We start from the raw sequence: 23,337 nt of genomic DNA, 5'->3' as shown, positions 1-23,337 counted from the left end.
TTGGAACATTTCTGATCGATTGATTTCAATTAGAGGTATGTAGCACTAAAATTTAGGAAGTATTGCATGACCGTTTGAAGTTTGTCATTTTGGCTTGGTTGAAAATTGAAATTGACATTGTAATAGGTAAAGCAAAAAATTATCACTGCATATTCATATTTTATTTTAAAAAATGATACAAAAACGTGTTTATTGTCTTTTTACTCAAAACGCCCCCAATGGTTTGCAATACATTTTTCTGCTCTATTTCTTACATCCATAACTGCTCTCCTACACATATCAACGTCTACTCTAGCAACATGTCGAGATCTTCCACTGAATGAATTTCCAGGACTTACTATTTACATTGAGTACTGTCCCTAGCTCCATTGCCTTTTTATAAATTCTTCTGACATGACATAAAGCAGGCTGTCTTGCATTGAGAAATTTGCGCTCAAAGTCCATGATAAGACCAGGCATAAAGTTTCTGTGACCCTTTCTTTTGTGATGCTCAAAAGCAAGGAAGTTTCTTTCCTGTGTTGTAAACTGAGGTCTTGCCATTATTAAACAATAATTGCGCATTTTTAAGATTGTTTAGAAGATTTTAATGTTTTTAAGACACTACTAAAGTTCCATAATATTTTTAAAATTCGAAAAAATCAATTCATGAACTCAACTGAGCCAAACTGAAAAACTTCAAACAGTCAATACTTTCTTAATTTTACTGCTACATACCTCTAATCAATCGATCGGAAATGTTCCAAAGTTTTAAAAAATGTACAATTTTTTAAAAATTGAACCATGGCGAGTGCTACAATGTCTTAAATATTGTTTTCTTTGGGACACCCTGTACATAAATTAAATCCTAAGCGTTTGTACATATAAATCAAGTCGCTGAACAGAAGAAAGAATCTGTATTAGAAACACAATGGGTGCACGGAATTATTTTCAGACAATTTGGCTTCATCACAGACAGTACATTTGCAATGTGCTTTTTCATACTTACCCGATACTGATAGAACAAGATTTAGGTCGAAAGAACTCAGTTCTCTTCTCTCATCATAGTGAAATTTATTTACACTGTATATCCAAAAGTCAAACTTTCTCAAAAGTATCTCTGATTTAAAAAGGCGGTTTTCAGGATGATATATTTCTCTATAAAGAAGTTGACATACAGTACAAGATAAACTACACAAAGTACAATGTTTATCATTCTTTTCCAAGGAAGGAAAAGTTCAGTTTTTGCAGGGGTCCATATTGTTCCATCTAATATCATCCCAAATTTTGTAAGATTGATATTAGGGGCAGAAATTAACCACGTTGTTCTAATAAGAAGTTGGAAGTATTATGTCAAGTTGTAGAAAAAACTAGATACAGATACTTTCACCCTTACATGATGTAAAAATACTATTTAGATCATTTTTTTGGTCTCTTCCCACTGTAGGTCGCAGTCTTGAACAAAAAGTTTTAAGGTTTATTTTTAAAAATATTTTTGTTTATATCCAGTATAATTACACTACATGTATGGGGTTTAGATTCTATTTTTCTGCTATGGACCTAAAACATCAATCTTTTTTATCAGAAACTTTGAGAAATATATAGAATATATATAAATATACATTATTGATAAAAGATTATAATTTAAAACTTTTGTTTCAAAGTTTTACTGCAGAGAATTCTAGATTTCCCCGGTTTCTCTTTTTCTTATATTTATATGCCCATATTGGTTTTATTATTTTATAGGAGAGAACAGTAGTCTTATATTTAATCTAACCAATATTTTATTGGTTTTATTATTTTATAGGAGAGAACAGTGGTCTTATATTTAATCTAACTAATATTTTATTGGTTTTATTATTTTATAGGAGAGAACAGTAGTCTTATATTTAATCTAACCAATATTTTATTGGTTTTATTATTTTATAGGAGAGAACAGTAGTCTTATATTTAATCTAACCAATATTTTATTGGTTTTATTATTTTATAGGAGAGTACAGTAGTCTTATATTTAATCCCACTAATATTCTATTTTCCATTAAAGGATGGAATGCGCATTACTGTGATGATGGGAAGTAATAAAGAATGAATCTGAGTGGGTTCAGAATGTAGGTCATATATAACCTGAGAAAAATCAGTTTTTTAGTCTTTTTCCGACGGCAATAATACCTTTACGAGAACATGTATTACAGAATTAAAATCACCGAATATGGTTTAAAACTTATATAATTTAGATCGTTATTTTGGACATATTTTCCAGAATTTGATTTTCCTCCGATCCTAAATAAGTTTGATTCTCAGAAAAAAATATGAAAGATAATTTAACCGTGTCCATGTTAAAACCAGCTCTTTACAAATTCAGAATCAATGGAAATTAAAATCCTTTATAATGAGTTTTTTCATTAGTTCTAATTTTTATTTTTAAAAAAATGGGAGCCTAAGCGTCCCTGAGCGGTTCTTTTTTCATGTCAAGATGCTAGTTCACCCTATTAACTTCTATGATGGTTTTCAGAAAGTTACTGTCGTTTATTCTTGGTATTATATATCTCATACTGGTTATATTATTCTTTTAGTTGGATGAAAGAGACTGTTTCATTTATATAAAAGAATATTTCATCGCACAGTTTGTGCATTCTAAACAATTTCAGATTGAATAAGTGAAAATGAAAATGATTTGAATGAAATGATAGAAAATTCAATAAATGGAATAATAATGCTTGGCAATAAAAATGAGCGGGAATATGAATGAATGGAAATAAAAATGTGTGGGAATGAAAATGAGTGGGAATAAAAATGGGTGGGATTGGAAAAGGTTATAGGAATTACAATGTTGTCGAATGAAAATTACAGGAAAATAATTGTAAGGAAAACGCTTGAATTTAAAATGAATGGGAATGAAAATTAAAGGAATAAAAATGCTTGGAAATAAAAATGAGTGGGCATGTAAACAATAGGAATGAAAATACTTGAAAATAAAAATGAGTGAGCATTAAAATAATAGAAATGAAAATGCTTGGAAATAAAAATGAGTGGGCATGTAAATAATAGGAATAAAAATGCTTGGAAATAGAAATGCGTGGGCATGTAAATAATAGGAATGAAAATGATTGAAAATAAAAATGAGTGGGCATGTAAACAATAGGAATGAAAATGCTTGAAAATAAAAATGAATGGACATATAAATAAAAATGAGTGGGCATGAAAATAATAGGAATGAAAATGCTTGGAAATAAAAATGAGTGGGCATGAAAATAATAGGAATTAGAATGCTTGGAAATAAAAATGAGTTGGTTTAAAAAAATCAAAAATGAAAATGCTTGAAAATAAAAATGAGTGGGCATGTAAACAATAGGAATGAAAATGCTTGAAAATAAAAATGGGTGGGCATGTAAATAATAGGAATGAAAATGATTGAAAATAAAAATGAATTTGCGTGTAAATAATAGGAATGAAAATGCTTGGAAATAAAAATGAGTGGGCATGTAAATAATAGGAATGAAAATGATTGAAAATAAAAATGAATTTTCATGTAAATAATAGGAATGAAAATGCTTGGAAATAAAAATGAGTGGGCATGTAAACAATAGGAATGAAAATGCTTGAAAATAAAAATGAATGGACATATAAATAAAGATGAGTGGGCATGAAAATAATAGGAATGAAAATGCTTGGAAATAAAAATGAGTAGGCATGTAAACAATAGAAATGAAAATACAGGGTGTCCCACGAAATATGACAATAGAAAGACGACTTGAAAGTCGTCTTTGTTATTTGAATTTATTTGTGACATTTAGTCTTCTATCTATTTTAAAATGTATGATTCTTGAAACAATTATCACATAATTCTCCTAGCCCTGGCATTTCCAAAAAGTGGTCTGCGTTTTTTGTGCTTTCAATATTACCGGAGATATAAAGAATTTGGTTCAAATTTCAATTTTGTTAAATAAAAGCAAAATTGTCGAAATCTTAACGAAATTCTTCATATCTCGGGCAATATTGAAAGCACAAAAAAGGCAGACCACATTTTGGAAATGGCAGGACAATGGAAATTTTGTGATTATTATCTCTAGAAATTTACTTCTAAAATTAGGTTGACAAAATAAACGCAGCAAATTATATCAAAAATCAAGACGACATTCAAGTCGTCCTGCATACTGTCATGTTTCGTGGGACACCCTGTACTTGAAAATAAAAATAAGTGAGCATTAAAATAATAGAAATGAAAATGCTTGGAAATAAAAATGAGTGGGCATGTAAACAATAGGAATGAAAATACTTGAAAATAAAAATGAGTGAGCAGTAAAATAATAGAAATGAAAATGCTTGAAAATAAAAAGGAACATAAATGAGCTACCTGACGTCTCCAGTATATATCTGGTTTAGGATCCCCCTCACCCTGTAAACAAAATAAAATATAGGTCAATATAAATAAGCAGGGTTACTCAAAAATGATTAGACTGTAAAGACGACTTGAAAGTTTAAATCAAGTCTTCTGTCATGAATGTGGTCTTTGACTAGCTTATTTTATGTTCTTGCAAAGAAAGAAATAAGTTTTATAGTTGCAAGGAATCATGAATATAGTATACAGTATACAATCCGTACAGTCGTCTCTGAAGTCTCATCTTAGCTCTATGGGTAACCCTGTAAATAATTTTCGTAGCTTTGGCAACTAAACGAGCCATTAAAACGAGTGTGCTTTGCCCTTGCCTATTCGTCAAAGAAAACCAGTTTTATTTTACAATTTATCCAGTTTATGTTTCCCCAAATAAATTAAATTTTTACCAAGAAATACTTTTCTCTACATTTCCCTTGAAGACCTTAAATTCTGTATGATGGAGAAAAAGGGAGGTGGGGGGGGGGGGGCAATATAAAAAATAGAAAAATAAATTTCCCTGCTATCTTGAGAAAATGTGCAAGCTTCACATTATCACATATCATCCATTAAATGAAGTAAAAACAAGTTTTAGCAAGAAAACAATTTATCAATTAAACATTGTGAACACTGAACACTGCACAAGGGAAATAGAAAAATAAATTGTTTAGAGGAAAAAATAGAATTTGATTAAAAAAAGGGGGTCAACAGAGTTTTCTTTTAGCTTTTAACTTTGGCCTTTTTAGATTTTTAAAAACATAATAGTTACTTGGGCTTATCAGAGATATTCTCTTAGAATGAGAATTCAATGACGACTTAAAATCTTTTAGATAAAACGTTTCAGTGATATAATTAAATAATGTTCAGAAATGATAAATTAAACATAAAGAGTTAGTATTTTCCCAATTATAATGATTTTTGGTTTTGGTGAAATTTGGCTAATTGCGCTTGATAACAAATTAAACTAAATGATTTAATCATCAACCAAAAATAAATAAAATAAAGAAATTATCAAAGATGTAAACTGCCGGTGTTACCTGGCAAATCAAGAGCTAGCTCCATGTCCCTCTACTATGGTATACACACCAGAGTCAGGTTTACCTGGCATAGAAGGGCTAGCTCCTGTCCCTCTACTATATAGGGTATACAAACCAGAGTCAGGTTTACCTGGCATACAAGAGCTAGCTCCTGTCCCTCTACTAGGGTATACACACCAGAGTCAGGTTTACCTGGCATACAAGGGCTAGCTCCTGTCCCTCTACTAGGGTTTACACACCAGAGTCAGGTTTACCTGGCGTACAAGGACTAGCTCCTGTCCCTCTACTAGGGTATACACACCAGAGTCAGGTTTACCTGGCATACAAGAGCTAGATCCTGTCCCTCTACTATAGTATACACACCAGAGTCAGGTTTACCTGGCATACAAGAGCTAGCTCCTGTCCCTCTACTATGGTATACACACCAGAGTCAGGTTTACCCAATATTTTCACCACCGGTGACCCTGGAGAAAATTTACATTGTCAAATATATGTTTTACATTTCATGAATTTAAAAACACTCTCACTTGAAAGAATTATAGGTATTACATTTTATTTTGTATTTTTTTCGTATATTATTAAAAGAGTTTTGTAGATCTTTTTCAACATTTCTGTAATACCGAAATTTATTGGAGGGGATTTTGTTATTTCATCCAGCCAATAAAATTTCCTGAGGTCCTTTAATTGTTAGGTTCTTTGAAATATTTGGACCTGGTTCCATTTTTTTACTACAGTTTTATCTATTATTTTAAGCTCTAACAACGTGAGAGACCGACCATTTTTATAAAGATGATTTTTAACTCAAAAATAAAACTCTATGTTGCATTTTAATTGAAAAAAAGCGGATACGACCCTCATGGGACCAATGGACCTCACCACCCACAACTAAGAGTTCCAGTGTATTCTCCAGTTATTTGCAGTACACTGACCGAAGAATCATAAGCGTTTAGTGGAGAGTGTCATTGGGTTGTTTAATGGTTATCACTGTCGGTAAGATTTGTAAAAACAATTTGTGCAGTTTGTGTATTTATAAGACCTAAAACAAACAATGCGATTAAAAATTCCAAAATCGTCCATATGTTTGCGGTCCGACGATTTAATGGGTGAGAAATGACTACATAGGCCTCTAAATGTAATAAACCATATATTTTTTGAATCTGTACACTGCGTGTGAAGATTGTCCGTACACTATTACGTTTGTTAATTTCTGCGATGACCTATAGGTCTACGTCGTTACCATGTATTACGATTTGCTTTAATTACGTTCATTAATTTAATACCAAGGAAATATAGATCAGTTAACCATGAATTATAATTCAATATATTGCTTTATCAGGTTACGAACATATTAATCTCGTGTAGAGAGGCAAAGAGTTTGCTCTAGTTGTATCAGGGATACATATAAAGGAATACAGAGTTGTATCAGAGATACACATAAAGGAACACAGAGTTGTATCAGAGATACACATAAAGGAATACAGAATCGTATCAGAGATCCTTATAAAAGAATACAGAATTGTATCAGAAATCTTTACAAAGGAATACAGAATTGTATCAGAGATCCATATAAATGAATACAGAGTTGTATCAGAGATACACATAAAGAAATACAGAATTGTATCAGAGATCCTTATAAAGGAATACAGAGTTGTATCAGGGATACATATAAAGAAGTACAGAATTGTATCAAAGATCCATATAAAGGAATACAGAGTTGTATCAGATATCCATATAAAGGAATACAGAGTTGTATCAGAAATACATATAAAGGAATACAGAGTTGTATCAGGGATACATATAAAGAAGTACAGAATTGTATCAGATATCCATATAAAGGAATACAGAGTTGTATCAGAAATACATATAAAGGAATACAGAGTTGTATGAGAAATACATATAAAGGAATACAGAGTTGTATCAGAATTACATATAAAGGAATACAGAGTTGTATCAAGAATACATATCAAGGACCACAGATTTGTATCAGTGATATAAACTGTGCTTGTTGAAGGTTGTACCTAGATTGGTACGGATCTAAAACTATTTATTGAAGCAGAGCATTCACCACAGGCCTAACAAATTAAAATGTCAAAATATGTTATGTTATACAACGTTAATTTGACGGATAAAAGATATTTTTGAGATCTTATTAACGTAAAAATATGTTGCAAATTATTAACAGTCTGTGATTATCAGTTTAGTCTTCATATTTTATGATTAATTTGAATAATCAATTTTAAAGATACTATAGGGTTCCAAGGGCACTTCTCGTCTTATAATAATTTTATTTTTTTTTCAATTAGCTTCTAGGACTTTTTTATCCTACAAAATATCAAAAAATCATTATAAAAATATTCACAGAGTTTTCTATTTTTTTTGTTAATAATTTGTGGAAATCCTGAATTGCTTTGAACCACACTTTGACCATGTTAATTAAGGGGAGGGGGGTTTAAATTTTTGTTCTTTCCTTGGGGGTAACAGCATCATTTGGGACCTGCAACGCCCTGAAAACCAATGTTTTTAATTACAAAGAAGGAAGGCATTGGTTCAATAGCCCCCCAACCCTTCTGTATACGTTTCTGAAAGAGTTTCGGCTCAAATTTGTTAGAACGTTTTGACTTTAATCCCCCCCCCCACACCAAAAAATGTAAAAGAGCTATATATAAGTAAAGAATAATATTTGTATATTAACAATGCAAGATTTATTTAAAGGGCCAAAATTAAGCTTTTGTCACATACCTAAATTTGTAATCCCTATATCTTTGCAAACTGATGGTGTAAACTTTGAAATTGAAATTTGGTTGCCAAGATGTGCGGATATTACGTTAGCTTCATGAAATACAATAATTCATTTAACAAAAATAATCAGAATATATTTAAAATTCCTTTTTTATCTTTTGTGGATTTAGACGAAACCATTTAAAATCTAATTATAGTTCTAGACAGATAAGACAGGATTTGATCCAGAGAAAACTTAAATTTTTGCAGAAATTCCCTGTTGTCTGTTTCCTGTAAACTTGTTAAATGATTTTCAAGAAAATGTCCCCCCCCTCCCCCTTCCCTGCCATCTGGTGGCGGCAAACTTATTCAAACATTTTCAAACATTTTCCTAAAGTTTAAAATAGTTTTCACTCTTCAGACTATTTTTTATCAATTAGGACAATTATGATGCTTTCACATGTAATTTGTGATGCTTTGTGTAACCTAACATAACCCAAGCTGTAAAAACCTCTGACAGCAGTGATTTTAGTTTATGTCTTCAATAAAACTTAAGTTAGCTCAAACATGCATCACTCGCAAATGATATGTCCCATGCGTCACAATAAAATATGAATAAATCCAATCATACTCATGCATATGCAGTGGGACCCATGAAACTGTGCAATTGGAAGACGACATTTAGGGAATTCTATTTGTTGTTATAAACCGAATAGATTTACCACCGTTTCTTGAAAACTACGTATTTAGTGAAAGTCTTGTGTCTAACTATCGTCTTCATAAACCACAGGTAAAAGTTTTCTCCTAGTACATCGTTTTTTAAATATAGAATTGATATCAAACTTACTTTTAATAGTTAGAGTATGTGTGAGGTACACGGGGGGATGTGAAAACACCTAAACATAATTATAAATTATATAAAAGTATTAATAAAACAATTAATAATAAATAAAGTTGTGGAACCAAGAGACAAGTGTAAGGATAATTGACTTGGCAGTAATCTATAATTGTTTTTAAAGGGACTGTACGGTTAATTTCAAGTGACTGTGATCCTCTTTTTTTCGAGGGGCTCGTCTGATTCCAATGGTCACGGTGAACTAGAGGTCCCACGGTTACAAGTTCAGCGACTCATAACTTTGGAACCCATTTTTATTCCTTAAATTTACATTTTTCGAATTTGCTTTTTAATACTTTTAATACAATGGTGGAAATGTAGAACATACTTTTCAAACCTAGAAAAACTACGATATCTCTAACATTATTAATCAGATTACGTTTATTGCACCGTTGTGAATCAGACATGCATGCGCAATCCCTTTAATCAGTCTTTGTAAAATATATATTGAGTACAGAAAGCATGTCACGGACAATAAACATACGTTTGGTTAATGTACATGGTGTCTCCGTTTACAGAGGAATTGCTGGCCAACATTGTCTTCCATAATCAATTATATTTATTATTTAGTTATATAGATAACCCTGTCCCAGTACCGTGTACATTGAATATTTAATTGTATGTACCGTACAGTTCACTCTTAGATAAATTATGTACAGGGTTAACCACAAAGTATGAGAGTTCAAAGACGACTGTATGTAATTTATACTGTCTGTTTCCTTCTATTCATTATTTCCTGAAACTATAAACTTCTTTCTTTCTTTCTTTATTAAATGATCATGTAAGCCAAATAAAAACCACATACAAGGCAGTAGACTTAAATAAACTTAGGAATGTCATATTTAAAGAGTTTAAAGTCGTCTTTACAGTCTCATCCTTTGTGGATAACCGTCCCTGTACCTATACCTGACATTGATATTCTCCCTGATCTTGATCCCGAACCAGCAATATCTGCAGGATGGAGCCCTGTGGTGTTAAGCTAACCTGGAGAAAAAGAAAAGTTAGACATATTTTTAATAAAAAAGCTTAAAATATGATTCCTCAGATCAAAGTCTAACTACAGGTCAAATTCCTTTACAATTAGATTCCTTCCGGATAAAAAGGTTTAGAGATCAAATTCTTCTGCGTCTTTTTCAGTGAATATTCTATAAAATGAAAATAAATAAATGTTTTGGTTTTCTCCTAGATTCCACTAGTTTCCACAGGATTAATTCAAGGATTTTTCTCCTAGATTCCACTAGTTTCCACAGGATTAATTCAAGGATTTTTCTCCTAGATTCCACTAGTTTCCACAGGATTAATTCAAGGATTTTTCTCCTAAATTCCACTAGTTTCCACAGGATTAATTCAAGGATTTTTCTTGTTTTCCCCAGGTTTCTCTTGATTTGACTGGTTTCCCCCATGGAGTCAATCTTTCTGGGTTCCCCTGTTTTTCTTCTGGATTTTCCTGGTTTTTTTTTATTTCCACTAGTTTGTCCGACGTCCCCGGGTTTGTCTATTTTCCCATAGTGTTTCTGGTTTTCCTTGGTTTCTACTTGTTTCCCTTAGTTAGTTTGGTTTCGAAACCCCTCATTACGAGTGGTTTTCTTTTGGATCCCCCAGCGTTCCCCTTCGTCATCTCAGGTTTGTGTTGTATCCCTGGTTTCCCCTTCTACATCTCAGGTTTGTGTTGTATCCCTGGTTTCCCCCTTCTACATCTCAGGTTTGTGTTGTATCCCTGGTTTCCCATTCTACATCTCAGGTTTGTGTTGTATCCCTGGTTTCCCCTTCTACATCTCAGTTTTGTATTGTATCCCTGGTTTCCCTCTTTTACATTTCAGGTTTGTGTTGTATCCCTGGTTTCCCCCTTCTACATCTCAGGTTTGTGTTGTATCCCTGGTTTCACTTTCTACATCTCAGGTTTGTGTTGTATTCCAGGTTTCCCTCTTTTACATTTCAGGTTTGTGTTGTATCCCTGGTTTCCCCCTTCTACATCTCAGGTTTGTGTTGTATCCCTGGTTTCCCCCTTCTACATCTCAGGCTATGGAGATTATTTGAGAAAACCAATAACAGGGAGAAAATCTTGTATATTCAACATTTTCAGTTTAAAATTACATTTAGGGAAGGCTGCAGGGGGCAGGGGGATTTAAGTAGTTTTAAAGGGACTGTTCTCAGTTCATCAACAGATCAGAAGACAATTTAAAAAGCTAACTCAGCAAAACATGAGTTTTCTTGAAAAGATCTGTGTTAGCTAAGTGATTTATAAATCTTAGTTTAAAGATCTAGAAACCTTAGCTTAGGGATAAAGAAACCTTAGCTTAGGGATAAAGAAACCTTAGCTTAGGGATCTAAAAACCTTAGCTTAGGGATAAAGAAACCTTAATCTAGGGATAAAGAAACCTTAGCTTAGGGATTTTAAAACCTTAGCCTTGGGATAAAGAAACCTTAGTTTAGGGATCCAAAAACCTTAGCTTGGGGATACAGAAACCTTAGCTTAGGGATAAAGAAACCTTAGCTTAGGGATCTAGAAATCTTAGCTTAGGGATACAGAAACCTTAGCTTAGGTATAAAGAAACCTTAGCTTAGGGATCTAATAACCTTAGCTAAGGCATCTAGAAACCTTAGCTTAGGGATCTAGTGACCTTAGCTTAGGGATACAGAAACCTTAGCTTAGGGATCTAGAAACCTTAGCTTATGGATCTAAAAACCTTAGCCAAGGGATCTAGAAACCATAGCTTAGGGATCTAGTAACCTTAGCTTTGGGATCTAGAAACCTTAGCTTAGGGATCTAGAAACCTCAGCTTAGGGATCTATTTAATTATGAATCTTGGAGTCTAAGAATTTTATTCAGGATTCTAGGAAAATTTCTAGATTCTTGATCAAAACTCCTTGAAACGTAAAATAGTTCTTAATTACTATAAAGATTTAAATAATCCATATACTTTGAAAAAGGCTCCTAGAATCCTAAAAAAGGTTCCTGGAATCCAGAACAAAGTTCCTGGAATCCAGAACAAAGGTCCTGGAACTTAGAACAAAGTTCCTGGAATCCAGAACAAAGTTCCTGGAATCCAGAACAAAGTTCCTGGAACTCAGAACAATGTTCCTGGAATCCAGAACAAAGTTACTGGAATTCAGAACAAAGTTCCTGGAATACAGAATAAGGTTCATGAAACTCAGAGCAAGTTCCTGGAATTCAGAACAAAGTTCCTGGAATTCAGAACAAAGTTCCTGGAATCCAGAACAAAGTTCATAAAACTCAGAACAAGGTTCCTGGAATTCAGAACAAGGTTCCTGGAATCCATAAGAAGTTTCCTGGAATCCAGAACAAGGTTCCTAGAATCCAAAACAAGGTTACTGGAATCCAGAATAAGGCTCCTGGAATCCAGAACAAGGTTACTGGAATACAGAGCGAGGTTTCCAGAATCCAATACAAAGTTCCTGGAATAAAACAAGGCTCCTGGGACCCTAAAGGATTCTAAAACCACGTAAAGGTTTCTAGAACACCCCCCCCCCTGGTTCCTGGAACCCTGGAAAGGTGCCTAGACCCCCAGGGTTCCTGGTACCCTAGATATACGCATTATGTTGAGAAATTAAGAGGGAAGACTAATAGCTTACAAGCATCCTGTGTCAAATACAGATCTAACATATATATTACAATTTCTACATTTATGTTTATGAATGATATAACATACAGAAATAGATTCAATATAATATTATACATATATAAATAAGTAAGAATAAGTATCTCAAGATCTGGATAGTGAGTAGGTTAGATATAGGGAAAAATAAAGCTGTCGAATCAGAAGACGACAGGTTTTGATTTTAGATAGTTTTATAAACATGAGACACATCAATTTTGCTATATACACAGACCAATTCCACCTAGGATCTGTGGTGATGGTGAGTAGGGTAGGTTTATACCGGGAATCTAGGATCTGTGGTGAGTAGGATAGGTTTATACCGGGAATCTAGGATCTGTGGTGAGTAGGGTAGGTATATACCGGGAATCTAGGATCTGTGGTGAGTAGGGTAGGTATATACCGGGAATCTAGGATCTGTAGTGAGTAGGGTAGGTTTATACCGGGAATGTAGGATCTGTGGTGAGTAAGGTAGGTATATACCTGGAATCTAGGATCTGTGGTGAGTAGGGTAGGTTTATACCGGGAATCTAGGATCTGTGGTGATTTTTCTATATACAGAGACCAATTTCACCTAGGATCTGTGGTGATGGTGAGTAGGGTAGGTTTATACCGAGAGTCTAGGATCTGTGGTGAGTAGGATAGGTTTATACCGGGAATCTAGGATCTGTGGTGAGTAGGGTAGGTATATACCTGGAATCTAGGATCTGTGGTGAGCAGGGTAGGTATATACCTGGAATCTAGGATCTGTGGGGAGTAGGGTAGGTATATACCTTGAATCTATAATCTGTGGGGATTAGGGTAGGAGGTATATACCTTAAACCTAGGATCTGTGGTGATTTTGCTTTATACAGAGACCAATTTCACCTAGGATCTGTGGTGATGGTGAGTAGGGTAGGTTTATACCTATAATCTAGGATCTGTGGTGAGTAGGGTAGGTATATACCGAGAATTTAGGACCTGTGGTGAGTAGGATAGGTATATAACAGGAGTCTAGGATCTGTGGTGAGTAGGGTAGGTATATACCGGGAATGTAGGATCTGTGGTGAGTAGGGTAGGTTTATACCGGGAATGTAGGATCTGTGGTGAGTAGGGTAGGTATATACCTGGAATTTAGGATCTGTGGTGAGTAGGATAGGTATATACCTGGAATCTAGGATCTGTGGTGAGTAGGGTAGGCCCAACAGCAACATATGCTGGCTCACTTGAATCATTTGAGTCAAGTTTCCTGAAAAAAAGAGTATTTCACAATGTTTTCTATTTAGTTTAGAAAACTAAAGATAGAATAAAATCTATATTTTCTGGGATAAGCGTAAGATTATCACATAAAAACATTCTAACCCGAGATAGATACTGTTCCATACATCTTAAAGATTACTGTTTCTTAACATGAAAAAGGTAATTCTTCAATTCATGGAAAAATTTTGTTATGGAGAATATCAGGAGGACAAGGAACGAATCCCGTGTACCGTTGATTATTAATGTATGAGTGTAAGGAATATATTCTTGGAAATTATTTAATACGCTGACTAGATTACTTTGAAGAAGCATGTACATCAAATTAGAGCATTTTTTTCGAAGAAAATGAATTTATGCAAAAAGTTTGTTGATTAATTCTATTATTTACCTCTAAGATATAGTAGTAGGACCTAATTATTTACCTCCAAGATATAGTAGTGGGACCTAATTCTTTAACTTCGCAGAATAATCTTGCTGTCGATCCTAATGTGACCTAGAAACAAAAAATTATATATCTTATAAAAACCAAGTATTTATTCTTATACTATTCCACCATTTAGTTTAGCAGGTTCTACTGGAAACTCAGGGATATCCTACCATTAGTTTAGTAGGTTCTACTGGAAACTCAGGGATATCCTACCATTAGTTTAGTAGGTTATACTGTAAACTTAGGGATATCCTACCATTAGTTTAGTTGGTTCTACGGTAAACTCAGGGTTATCCTACCATTATTTTGGTTGGTTCTACTGTAAATCTAGAGATACCCTACCATTAGCTTAGTAGGTTCTACTGTAAACTCAGGGATATCCTACCATTAGTTTAGTTGGTTCTACTGTAAACTTAGGGATATCCTACCATTAGTTTAGTTGGTTCTACTGTAAACTCAGGGATATCCTACCATTAGTTTAGTTGGTTCTACTGTAAACTTAGGGATATCCTACCATTAGTTTAGTTGGTTCTACTGTAAACTCAGGGATATCCTACCATTAGTTTATTAGGTTCTACTGTAAACTTAAGGATACCCTACCATTAGTTTAGTTGGTTCTACTGTAAACTCAGGGATATCCTACCATTAGCTTAGTTGGTTCTACTGTAAACTCTGGGATAAACCCTTCATCTGCCAGGTTTTCGTAAACACTGTATTCTTCCTCCAAGTAATCATACCTAGATATATTTCTAATTGAACTGAACACTCGCCACAAACTCTGATTTTCGAATATACGTAATATGGTGGAATAAACCTTTATATTTCGAACCTTGAATTTACATCAAACCGAAAACATAGTATCGAATATTAAGGTTTATGACATCATAGTATCGAATATTAAGGTTTATAACATCATAGTATCGAATATTAAGGTTTATGACATCATAGTATCGAATATTAAGGTTTATGACATCATATTATCTAATATCAAGGTTTATACATCATAGTATCGAATATTAAGGTTTATGACATCATAGTATCGAATATCAAGGTTTATGACATCATATTATCAAATATCAAGGTTTATGACATCATAGTATCAAATATCAAGGTTTATGACATCATAGAATCAAATATCAAGGTTTATGACATCATAGAATCAAATATCAAGGTTTATGACATCATAGTATCAAATATCAAGGTTTATGACATCCAAGTTGCAAAAATTTCAGTACTTTCAACTTTTATAAATGATTGATTTATATTGTTCAAATCTGAAGAAAAATTTACCCGTAATCTTGTTTTCTGTCCCTCTCCGCTATTGATCCAGAAACTAAATAAAAATGATGGTTTAGGTAGTTTTCAATTAATACAAAATACAAAAATACAAGATATTTTATTTTTTCAGTTTTTTTTTCTTCAAGTGAGTTGGACGACTTGATAATAACAGAAAATAATTTTTGATAAAAACAATGAATTGTTTACATACAAATGATATTCTACAAAAAAATCATATTTTAATACTAAAATCAAACATTTTGAAAGGGAGTGTTCGCGAAAAATAAGCTCTTTTGATCGCTACTAATCTTACTTCTATCTATTGCGTCTATAAGGAGAAAATTGTTAAAAACGTTTCATACTGAAACAACTTATACTCAAGAACGTAGCGTCAATTCAAACTGAGAAAGTTGCAACAATTTTATAACCGAAAGACTGATAGTTTTAGAACATCAAGTGAGCTTCTTTAGAATATTAAAAAATCCGAAATTGTTTGTGGTAATCCTAAATACATTAAATATTTTGCAAAAATGTTGGCTAAACATTTTCCACTTTTTGTTGAATAAAACCAATAGAAAACAAGTGTTCCTTATTTTCTTCCAACTTGAAATGATACCCCGCGGTTTTGAATGGTACTTTTTGAAGACATTTCTGTCCTACTAATAAAGATACAGGGTTACCCACAAAGGTTGAGACTGAAAAGACGACCTAAAATCCTGAAAAGTTGATGTTCCCATGGCCTTCTGCTATAAATCAAGTATTTTAACGGCTTATTCAATAATTTGGCAAGGAAAGAATCAAGTTTACAGTTGCAGGGAATCATGAATGGAATGAAACAGACTATATAAATTTGGTACTGACGTCTCTGAAGTCTCATCCTTTGCGGGTAACCCAGTACATGTATTCATAACTTACTTTGTATTTTTATTTCTTTTACCTGATTTTAGGATCAGAAGACAAATAGACAATAACATCATTATATTAAACTCTTATCATTGTTATCTAGTCTGGAAACATAACATTTTATCAATGTTATTTAGTCTGGAAACATATATAATATTTTATCATTGTTATTTAGTCTGGAAATATATATAATATTTAATCAATGTTATTTAGTCTGGAAATATATATATAACATTTTATCAATGTTATTTAGTCTGGAAACATATATAATATTTTATCATTGTTATTTAGTCTGGAAATATATATAACATTTTATCATTGTTATTTGGTCTGGAAATATATATATAACATTTTATCAATGTTATTTAGTCTGGAAATATACCAAACGAACCAGACAATTGTTCAGTTAACGTACCAAACCATTGTTTAAAAAAAAATTACTTATTAAATGAACGAACCAAACCATTGCTTAGTTAAAGAACCAAACCAATGTTTAGTTAACGAACCAAATACATTGTGTTAAGAACAAATCAAGCCATTGTTAAGTTAACGAACCAAACCATTGTTTAGTTAACGAAACAAACCATTGTTTAGTTAACGAACCAAACCATTATTTTGAGAACAAACCAAACCATTGGCAAGTTAACGAACCAAACCATTGTTAAGTTAACGAACCAAACCATTGTTTAGTTAACGAACCAAACCATTGTTTAGTTAACGAAACAAACCATTGTTTAGTTAACGAACCAAACCATTATTTTGAGAACAAACCAAACCATTGGCAAGTTAACGAACCAAACCATTGTTTAGTTAACAAACCAAACCATTGTTTAGTTAACGAAACAAACCATTGTTTAGTTAACGAACCAAACCATTATTTTGAGAACAAACCAAACCATTGGCAAGTTAACGAACCAAACCATTGTTTAGTTAACGAACCAAACCATTGTTTAGTTAACGAAACAAACCATTGTTTAGTTAACGAACCAAACCATTATTTTGAGAACAAACCAAACCATTGGCAAGTTAACGAACCAAACCATTGTTTAGTTAACGAACCAAACCATTGTTTAGTTAACAAACCAAACCATTGTTTAGTTAACGAAACAAACCATTGTTTAGTTAACGAACCAAACCATTATTTTGAGAACAAACCAAACCATTGGCAAGTTAACGAACCAAACCATTGTTTAGTTAACGAACCAAACCATTGTTTAGTTAACGAAACAAACCATTGTTTAGTTAACGAACCAAACCATTATTTTGAGAACAAACGAAACCATTGGCAAGTTAACGAACCAAACCATTGTTTAGTTAAAGAACCAAACCAATGTTTAGTTATTGAACCAAACCTTTGTTTAGTTAACGAATCAAACCATTATTTTGAGAACAAACCAAACCATTGGCAAGTTAACGAACCCAACCAATGTTTAGTTATTGAACCAAACCATTGTTAAGTTAACGAACCAAACCATTATTTTGAGAACAAATCAAACCGTTTTTTAGTTAAAGAATCAAACCATTGCTTAGTAAAGAACCAAACCATTTAACGAACTGTTTAGTAAAGAACCAAACCATTGTGAAGTTAACGAGCTAAACCATTGTTTAGTTAACGAACCAAACCAAAATGTTTTGTAAAAGAACTAAAAATCACAAATCTTTATTATTTGTTAAAATTGCAATTTCTAGCCGGCGGCCATATGTACCTATAGTAACGAAAGTGTTATTTTTAACTATGTTGCGTGTTTTGCTTACTAAAATTTTCAGTGGATTCGCAACATTAACGAACTTTTAAATGAAATTACCAATATCTACGAAAACTGTAAAAATAATCTTTTTTTTAAAAATAAAATGAGTAATTTTTACATTTTCAGTTAAAAAATATTCCAAATTAAAAAGATTTTTCCCCGTTGAAATAAAGCACAGAAATGCGCAAGTTGGAATATTTTGTTTATCAAAATTCCTCTCTTGAAAAAAGAAATAATGTTCCAGGATTTGCTTTTGACAAATTGCACTTCTTCCCCGCACTTAGAAAGTTTGAAGTTGAAAAATGTTTTCAGATTATTCAAGGAGAAAATAGTCTTTAGTAACTCATCACTTATACAGCTCGGACAGGCTCAAACGGACTGTAGATGAAATTTGTAAAGTGTTTTGTCCGAATTATAACAGTACCCCCTCTAAAACTTATTGAGCCAGGAAACTCTTGTAGTTGTTAACTACTTGATTGGAAAGTTGTTTTCCTTACAAGAAATATCAATATTTGCATGTTTTTAAAACTTCGATGGACAAAAATAAAAAGGATTTTCGAGGTATATATAACGTCAGCTGTGTTCACACTGTACGCTGCTTGGCGTACACTCCTTCTATCCCTTTACTTCCAGTCCCTTTAAAGTGACACAAAATTTAAAGTGACACAAAATTTAAATTGACACTAAATTTAAAGTGACACAAAATTTAGAGTGACACTAAATTAAAGTGACACTAAATTTGAAGTGACACTAAATTTAAAGCTATATTTGCCTGATTTACAACGATACCTTTAGTCATTTTCATGTCTTAAACAGATTTAATTTCTCTTGATTCCCTTCTTTTTTTATCCATCCAACCTAAACCCTCCGCATGTAACTTTACAGATAACCTTGCTCATGAAGAAACATAATTTTTCCTCTGACAAAGCTAAGTTTAAATGGTAAACTTTAAATAAAGGTCATTTAAAGTTACGTCACAAACCCAGTATAGAAAAATAGAATAATAGAAGATAGACTTGAAGAAAAAATCAAGCAGGGTCATCATAGCACGTGAGCTAAGTACATGCTTTCCATACAATCATCCCTTATTGGAGAAATAGATCTTATAAGGTCGTCTTTTTAATATGAATTACCCTATTTATTGTACATTTGTTCGTTGATTATTCTTAGTCTTTAACTTACATTTTGCTCTACAATTATAGTAAAGTCCTTGTCAGGAAACCAGTTCTATGAACAATATACGTACATACTTTTTACTAGGTATAACTTTCATATCAGTTTAGAGAGAATAGGGCTGCAACGGTGATGTTCATAGAGCTAAACGAAGGAAGGGAGACTCCGGCCTTTTGCAATAGAAATACAAGGTGCACTCCATTTTGGTTTTCCTATAAAGGAATTGAACTCGGATATTCTATTTTCTTTATCTTTGGAACCTTAGATCTTTCAAATTATGAATTCGGTTAGATAAACCACTTAATTTTAAATATTAAAGATAAACCACTTAGTTTCAAATATTAAAGATAAACCACTTAGTTTCAAATATTAAAGATAAACCACTTAGTTTTAAATGATAAAGATAAACCACTTAAAGATAAACCACTTAGTTTCAAATATTAAAGATAAACCACTTAGTTTTAAATATTAAAGGGTTTTCAAAGATATGTGGATAACCGGTTAGACAAAATTTTGTAAACCTCATTTTATTATTGTTTCATGTTTGAAACCCATTTTATTACTGTTTACTGTTTGAAACCCATTTCTTTATTGTTTACTGTTTGAAATCCATTTCTTTATTGTTCCTGTTAGAAACCCATTTTTTTATTGTATCTGTTTGAAACCCATTTTATTATTTTTTCTGTTTGAAACCCATTTTATTATTGTTTCTGTTTGAAACCCATTTTATTATTGTTTCGTGTTTGAAACCCTTTTTTATTTTTTCATGCTTGAAACACATTTTATTATTGTTTCATGTTTGAACGCCATTTTATTATTGTTTCTGTTTGAAACCCGTTTTGAAATCATTTAATTTTTTTCCCGGCAAAAGTTTTACAAATTTGTCTCTTTGACGTTTGTTCAATATAAAGAGAGCAGACAAACAAGCAAAAATGTTTGTATGTATATATACTGGGTGGGGGGGGGGAGGGGGTTTTCTAAAATACTTATCTTTTTTGACACACTAATAGCAATAACGAAACTGAACAATGCTTGTCAGTTGATATAGAGATTTTGAGGGGATACACGGACACAAAACCATTTAACAATAAACACGGGGAGAAAATATATATTCCTTTGTGACTTTTATCTTCCCAAAAACTTAGCTTTTCTTGACATGTTTAAAGATGTCTAGCGTGCACTTATCATTCTTACATTAATTTTGACTTGCAATTTCGTTGTTGCAAATCCGCAAATCAGGCCTAATTCTCCACTTTAATGCTTGTGATAAATCTTTCATGTAAAACATTTTTTTGACAGAAAAGTAGATTGATGTGTCATCAAAGAAAAGCTTGAATCTCAATCTACAGCAAACCCAAAGTTAGTTTTTTCTGCTGGATAATTCATGGTTTCTCCATCACAAAACCTGAAGAACCGGCAGCATAAACTTGGTCTCGGAGCAACAGATTTCTGTTAACTAAACTTTACCGGAGAATATCAGAGACTTCGGAGGATAGTTTGATAGATGGATAGATTGATAGTTGGATAGTTAGATAGTTGAATAGTTGGATAGTTGAATAGTTGGATAGTTAGATAGTTGGATAGTTGGATAGTTGGATAGTTGGATATTTAAATTAGTTGGATAGTTGGATAGTTGGATAGTTGGATAGTTAGATAGTTAGATAGTTGGATAGTTGGATAGGTGGATAGTTAGATAGTTGGATAGTTGGATAGTTGGATAGTTGAATAGTTTGATAGTTTGATAGTTGGATAGTTGGATAGTTGGATAGTTGGATAGTTGGATAGTTGGATAATTGGATAGTTGGATAGTTGGATAGTTGGATAGTTGGATAGTTGGATAGTTGGATAATTGAATTAGCTGGATAGTTTGATAGTTAGATAGTTGGATACTTGGATAGTTGGATAGTTGGATAGTTGGATAGTTGGATAGTTGGATAGTTAGATAGTTGAATAGTTGGATATTTGAATTAGTTGGATAGTTGGATAGTTAGAAAGTTGGATAGTTGGATAATTGGATAGTTGGATAGTTGGATAGTTGGATAGTTGGATAGTTGGATAGTTGAATAGTTGGATAGTTAGATAGTTGGATAGTTGGATTGTTGGATTGTCGGGGGATCATGGATATTAAATAGTTTTTAGCAAATTTACATTCTTTTTCAATTTTTCATATCATTTATTTTTTAAGTATAACTATAAAAGCTGTTGTAAAGCAAATAACTTCAAGATTTTTCAATCTACTAAACAGTTGACTGGGCCCAGACAAAGTAATTTTATCTAAAATATCATTTTTTGAAATAACAGTTTTCAAAATGATAATTTAGCAACTAAATAAAAGAAAAATTAACCCTGGTTATTAAGCCTAAACGAGGTTAAAAAAGGTTTAAACGGGAGTCGAATATAACATATAAAACGGAACAATAGTCAATGGAGACTTATAAGAAGCAAAGGGATAAAAAAGTGGCCTTTTTGATGTGTAATAATGGTTTAAATAATGAGCTGAACAAGCAGATGGATAATGAATATGACAAAGGTTTAAAGATTGTCAGCAATGTGAACAAGCATAAAGTATGATATTTTATAATTGCTCCAACTATGGGCTATGTAAAGGGAAAAAAGGAGAATTGTTTAAGCAAAATCAAGAAAATCCACGAAATTGTTTAGGAAGTAATTTATAGATTTCTCGTTAACTGAGATAAATGTAAAAGATGGAGAGAGGATAACCATGATCGTGTGGCGGCGTCGTGGCGGAAGACGAGCTGAAGAGTCTGGAGTCGGATATTGAGGCTCGGCAAGAGGGGGCGTATTTTTCCTGCCGATAGACTGTTTGCTGTATCCAGTTCGCTGGACTTATTAAATACAGTTTCTGTGAAGGTTCCAGCCTTTTGGCCAGATTCTGTGGAGGCCTGGTTCATCCAGGTGGAGGCTCAGTTCGCCCTCAAGGGAGTGACCGCCAGTTCCACCAAGTTCTACTACTGCGTCTCATCGTTCAATCGGGAGACGGCTAATCAAGTCCTTGATCTCATCTCCTCCGTCTCCCGACCCCCTACAAAGCTTTGAAGAGCCGTCTGTTGAGATTGTTTGCTCTCGATGATTATCAAAGGTATGAAGCAATTTCTAACCTCCCTCTCTCTGGTGACATGAAACCTTCGAAGCTCATGTCAAATATGCTTGCACTACTCCCTCTTGGTCACAAACCTTGCTTCTTTCTCTGTGGAGCGTTTCTAAAGAGATTGCCCACCCACGTTCGGGCTCACCTGCTGAGCGATGATTTTTCTGATCCTATAACTTTGGCCTTGAAAGCAGACAAAATCTATCAGAGCAGAGTTTCCCCTTCTCCTGTTTATGCTGTTCCCAGTGCCCCGGAAGACTCCGTCAACGCCGAGAGATCCTCACCTACAAACCGCTCACGACGTTCAGCAACTCCACACTCCAGCAGCCAGGATAACTGGTCATAGTCTCCAACCCTGTGTTACTACCATCATTCCTGGGGATCTAAGGCCAAGAAATGTAGAGCTCCATGTTCCTGGTCGGGAAACTAGTTTGCCGGCAGGAGGATGTTCGTACCCTTCCTGCCGTGCCTTCTACCTCATCTCCTCTTATTTATCTACAGGATTCTCTGAGTTCGAGGAGGTTTCTCATCGACGCTGGTGCCTGTGTATCGGTTTTTCCTGATCCAGGATCCTCAGGAGAAGATTCAGGAGTAAAACTATTAACTGCAGATGGTTCCTCTCTCACATGTTCTGGTTCTCGAGTCATTCCTCTACGGTTCGGGAAATACAGGTTTGAGTGGCCTTTTCAACTAGCTCCTGTAGCCATTCCAATCTTGGGTGCAGATTTTCTGAAACATTACAACCTCCTGCTCGATGTCTCCAACCAGAGGGTTTTCAGTGCCGATTCTCCGACCTCTCCGTCCATCATCTTGCCGACCTCTCCGGATTCCAAGCCTGCTCCTCT

General features: G+C 33.4%; 1 protein-coding gene across 1 annotated transcript in view; it reads right to left on the bottom strand.

Moving 5' to 3' along the window:
* Positions 1 to 16,572, bottom strand: part of LOC111696647 (peroxidasin homolog) — a 34,947-nt gene extending 18,375 nt beyond the window's left edge. The window contains exons 1-9 of the mRNA XM_023466322.1: positions 16,497 to 16,572; positions 15,572 to 15,614; positions 14,925 to 15,018; positions 14,277 to 14,347; positions 13,762 to 13,843; positions 9,905 to 9,982; positions 8,951 to 8,999; positions 5,764 to 5,849; positions 4,331 to 4,372 (exon numbers count right to left, since the gene is read on the bottom strand). Of these exons, the coding sequence (XP_023322090.1) occupies positions 4,331 to 4,372; positions 5,764 to 5,849; positions 8,951 to 8,999; positions 9,905 to 9,982; positions 13,762 to 13,843; positions 14,277 to 14,347; positions 14,925 to 15,018; positions 15,572 to 15,614; positions 16,497 to 16,536 (585 nt within the window). The 5' untranslated portion in view covers positions 16,537 to 16,572. The remainder of the gene's footprint in view (positions 1 to 4,330; positions 4,373 to 5,763; positions 5,850 to 8,950; positions 9,000 to 9,904; positions 9,983 to 13,761; positions 13,844 to 14,276; positions 14,348 to 14,924; positions 15,019 to 15,571; positions 15,615 to 16,496) is intronic.
* Between the last annotated feature and the right edge of the window lie 6,765 nt (positions 16,573 to 23,337).

Source organism: Eurytemora carolleeae, unplaced genomic scaffold (assembly GCF_000591075.1).
Source record: "Eurytemora carolleeae unplaced genomic scaffold, Eaff_2.0 scaffold99, whole genome shotgun sequence".
Taxonomy (NCBI): Eukaryota; Metazoa; Arthropoda; class Copepoda; order Calanoida; family Temoridae; genus Eurytemora; species Eurytemora carolleeae.
The sequence above is the reverse complement of the archived record's forward strand: the minus strand, read 5'-3'. Positions and strand labels throughout refer to the sequence as shown.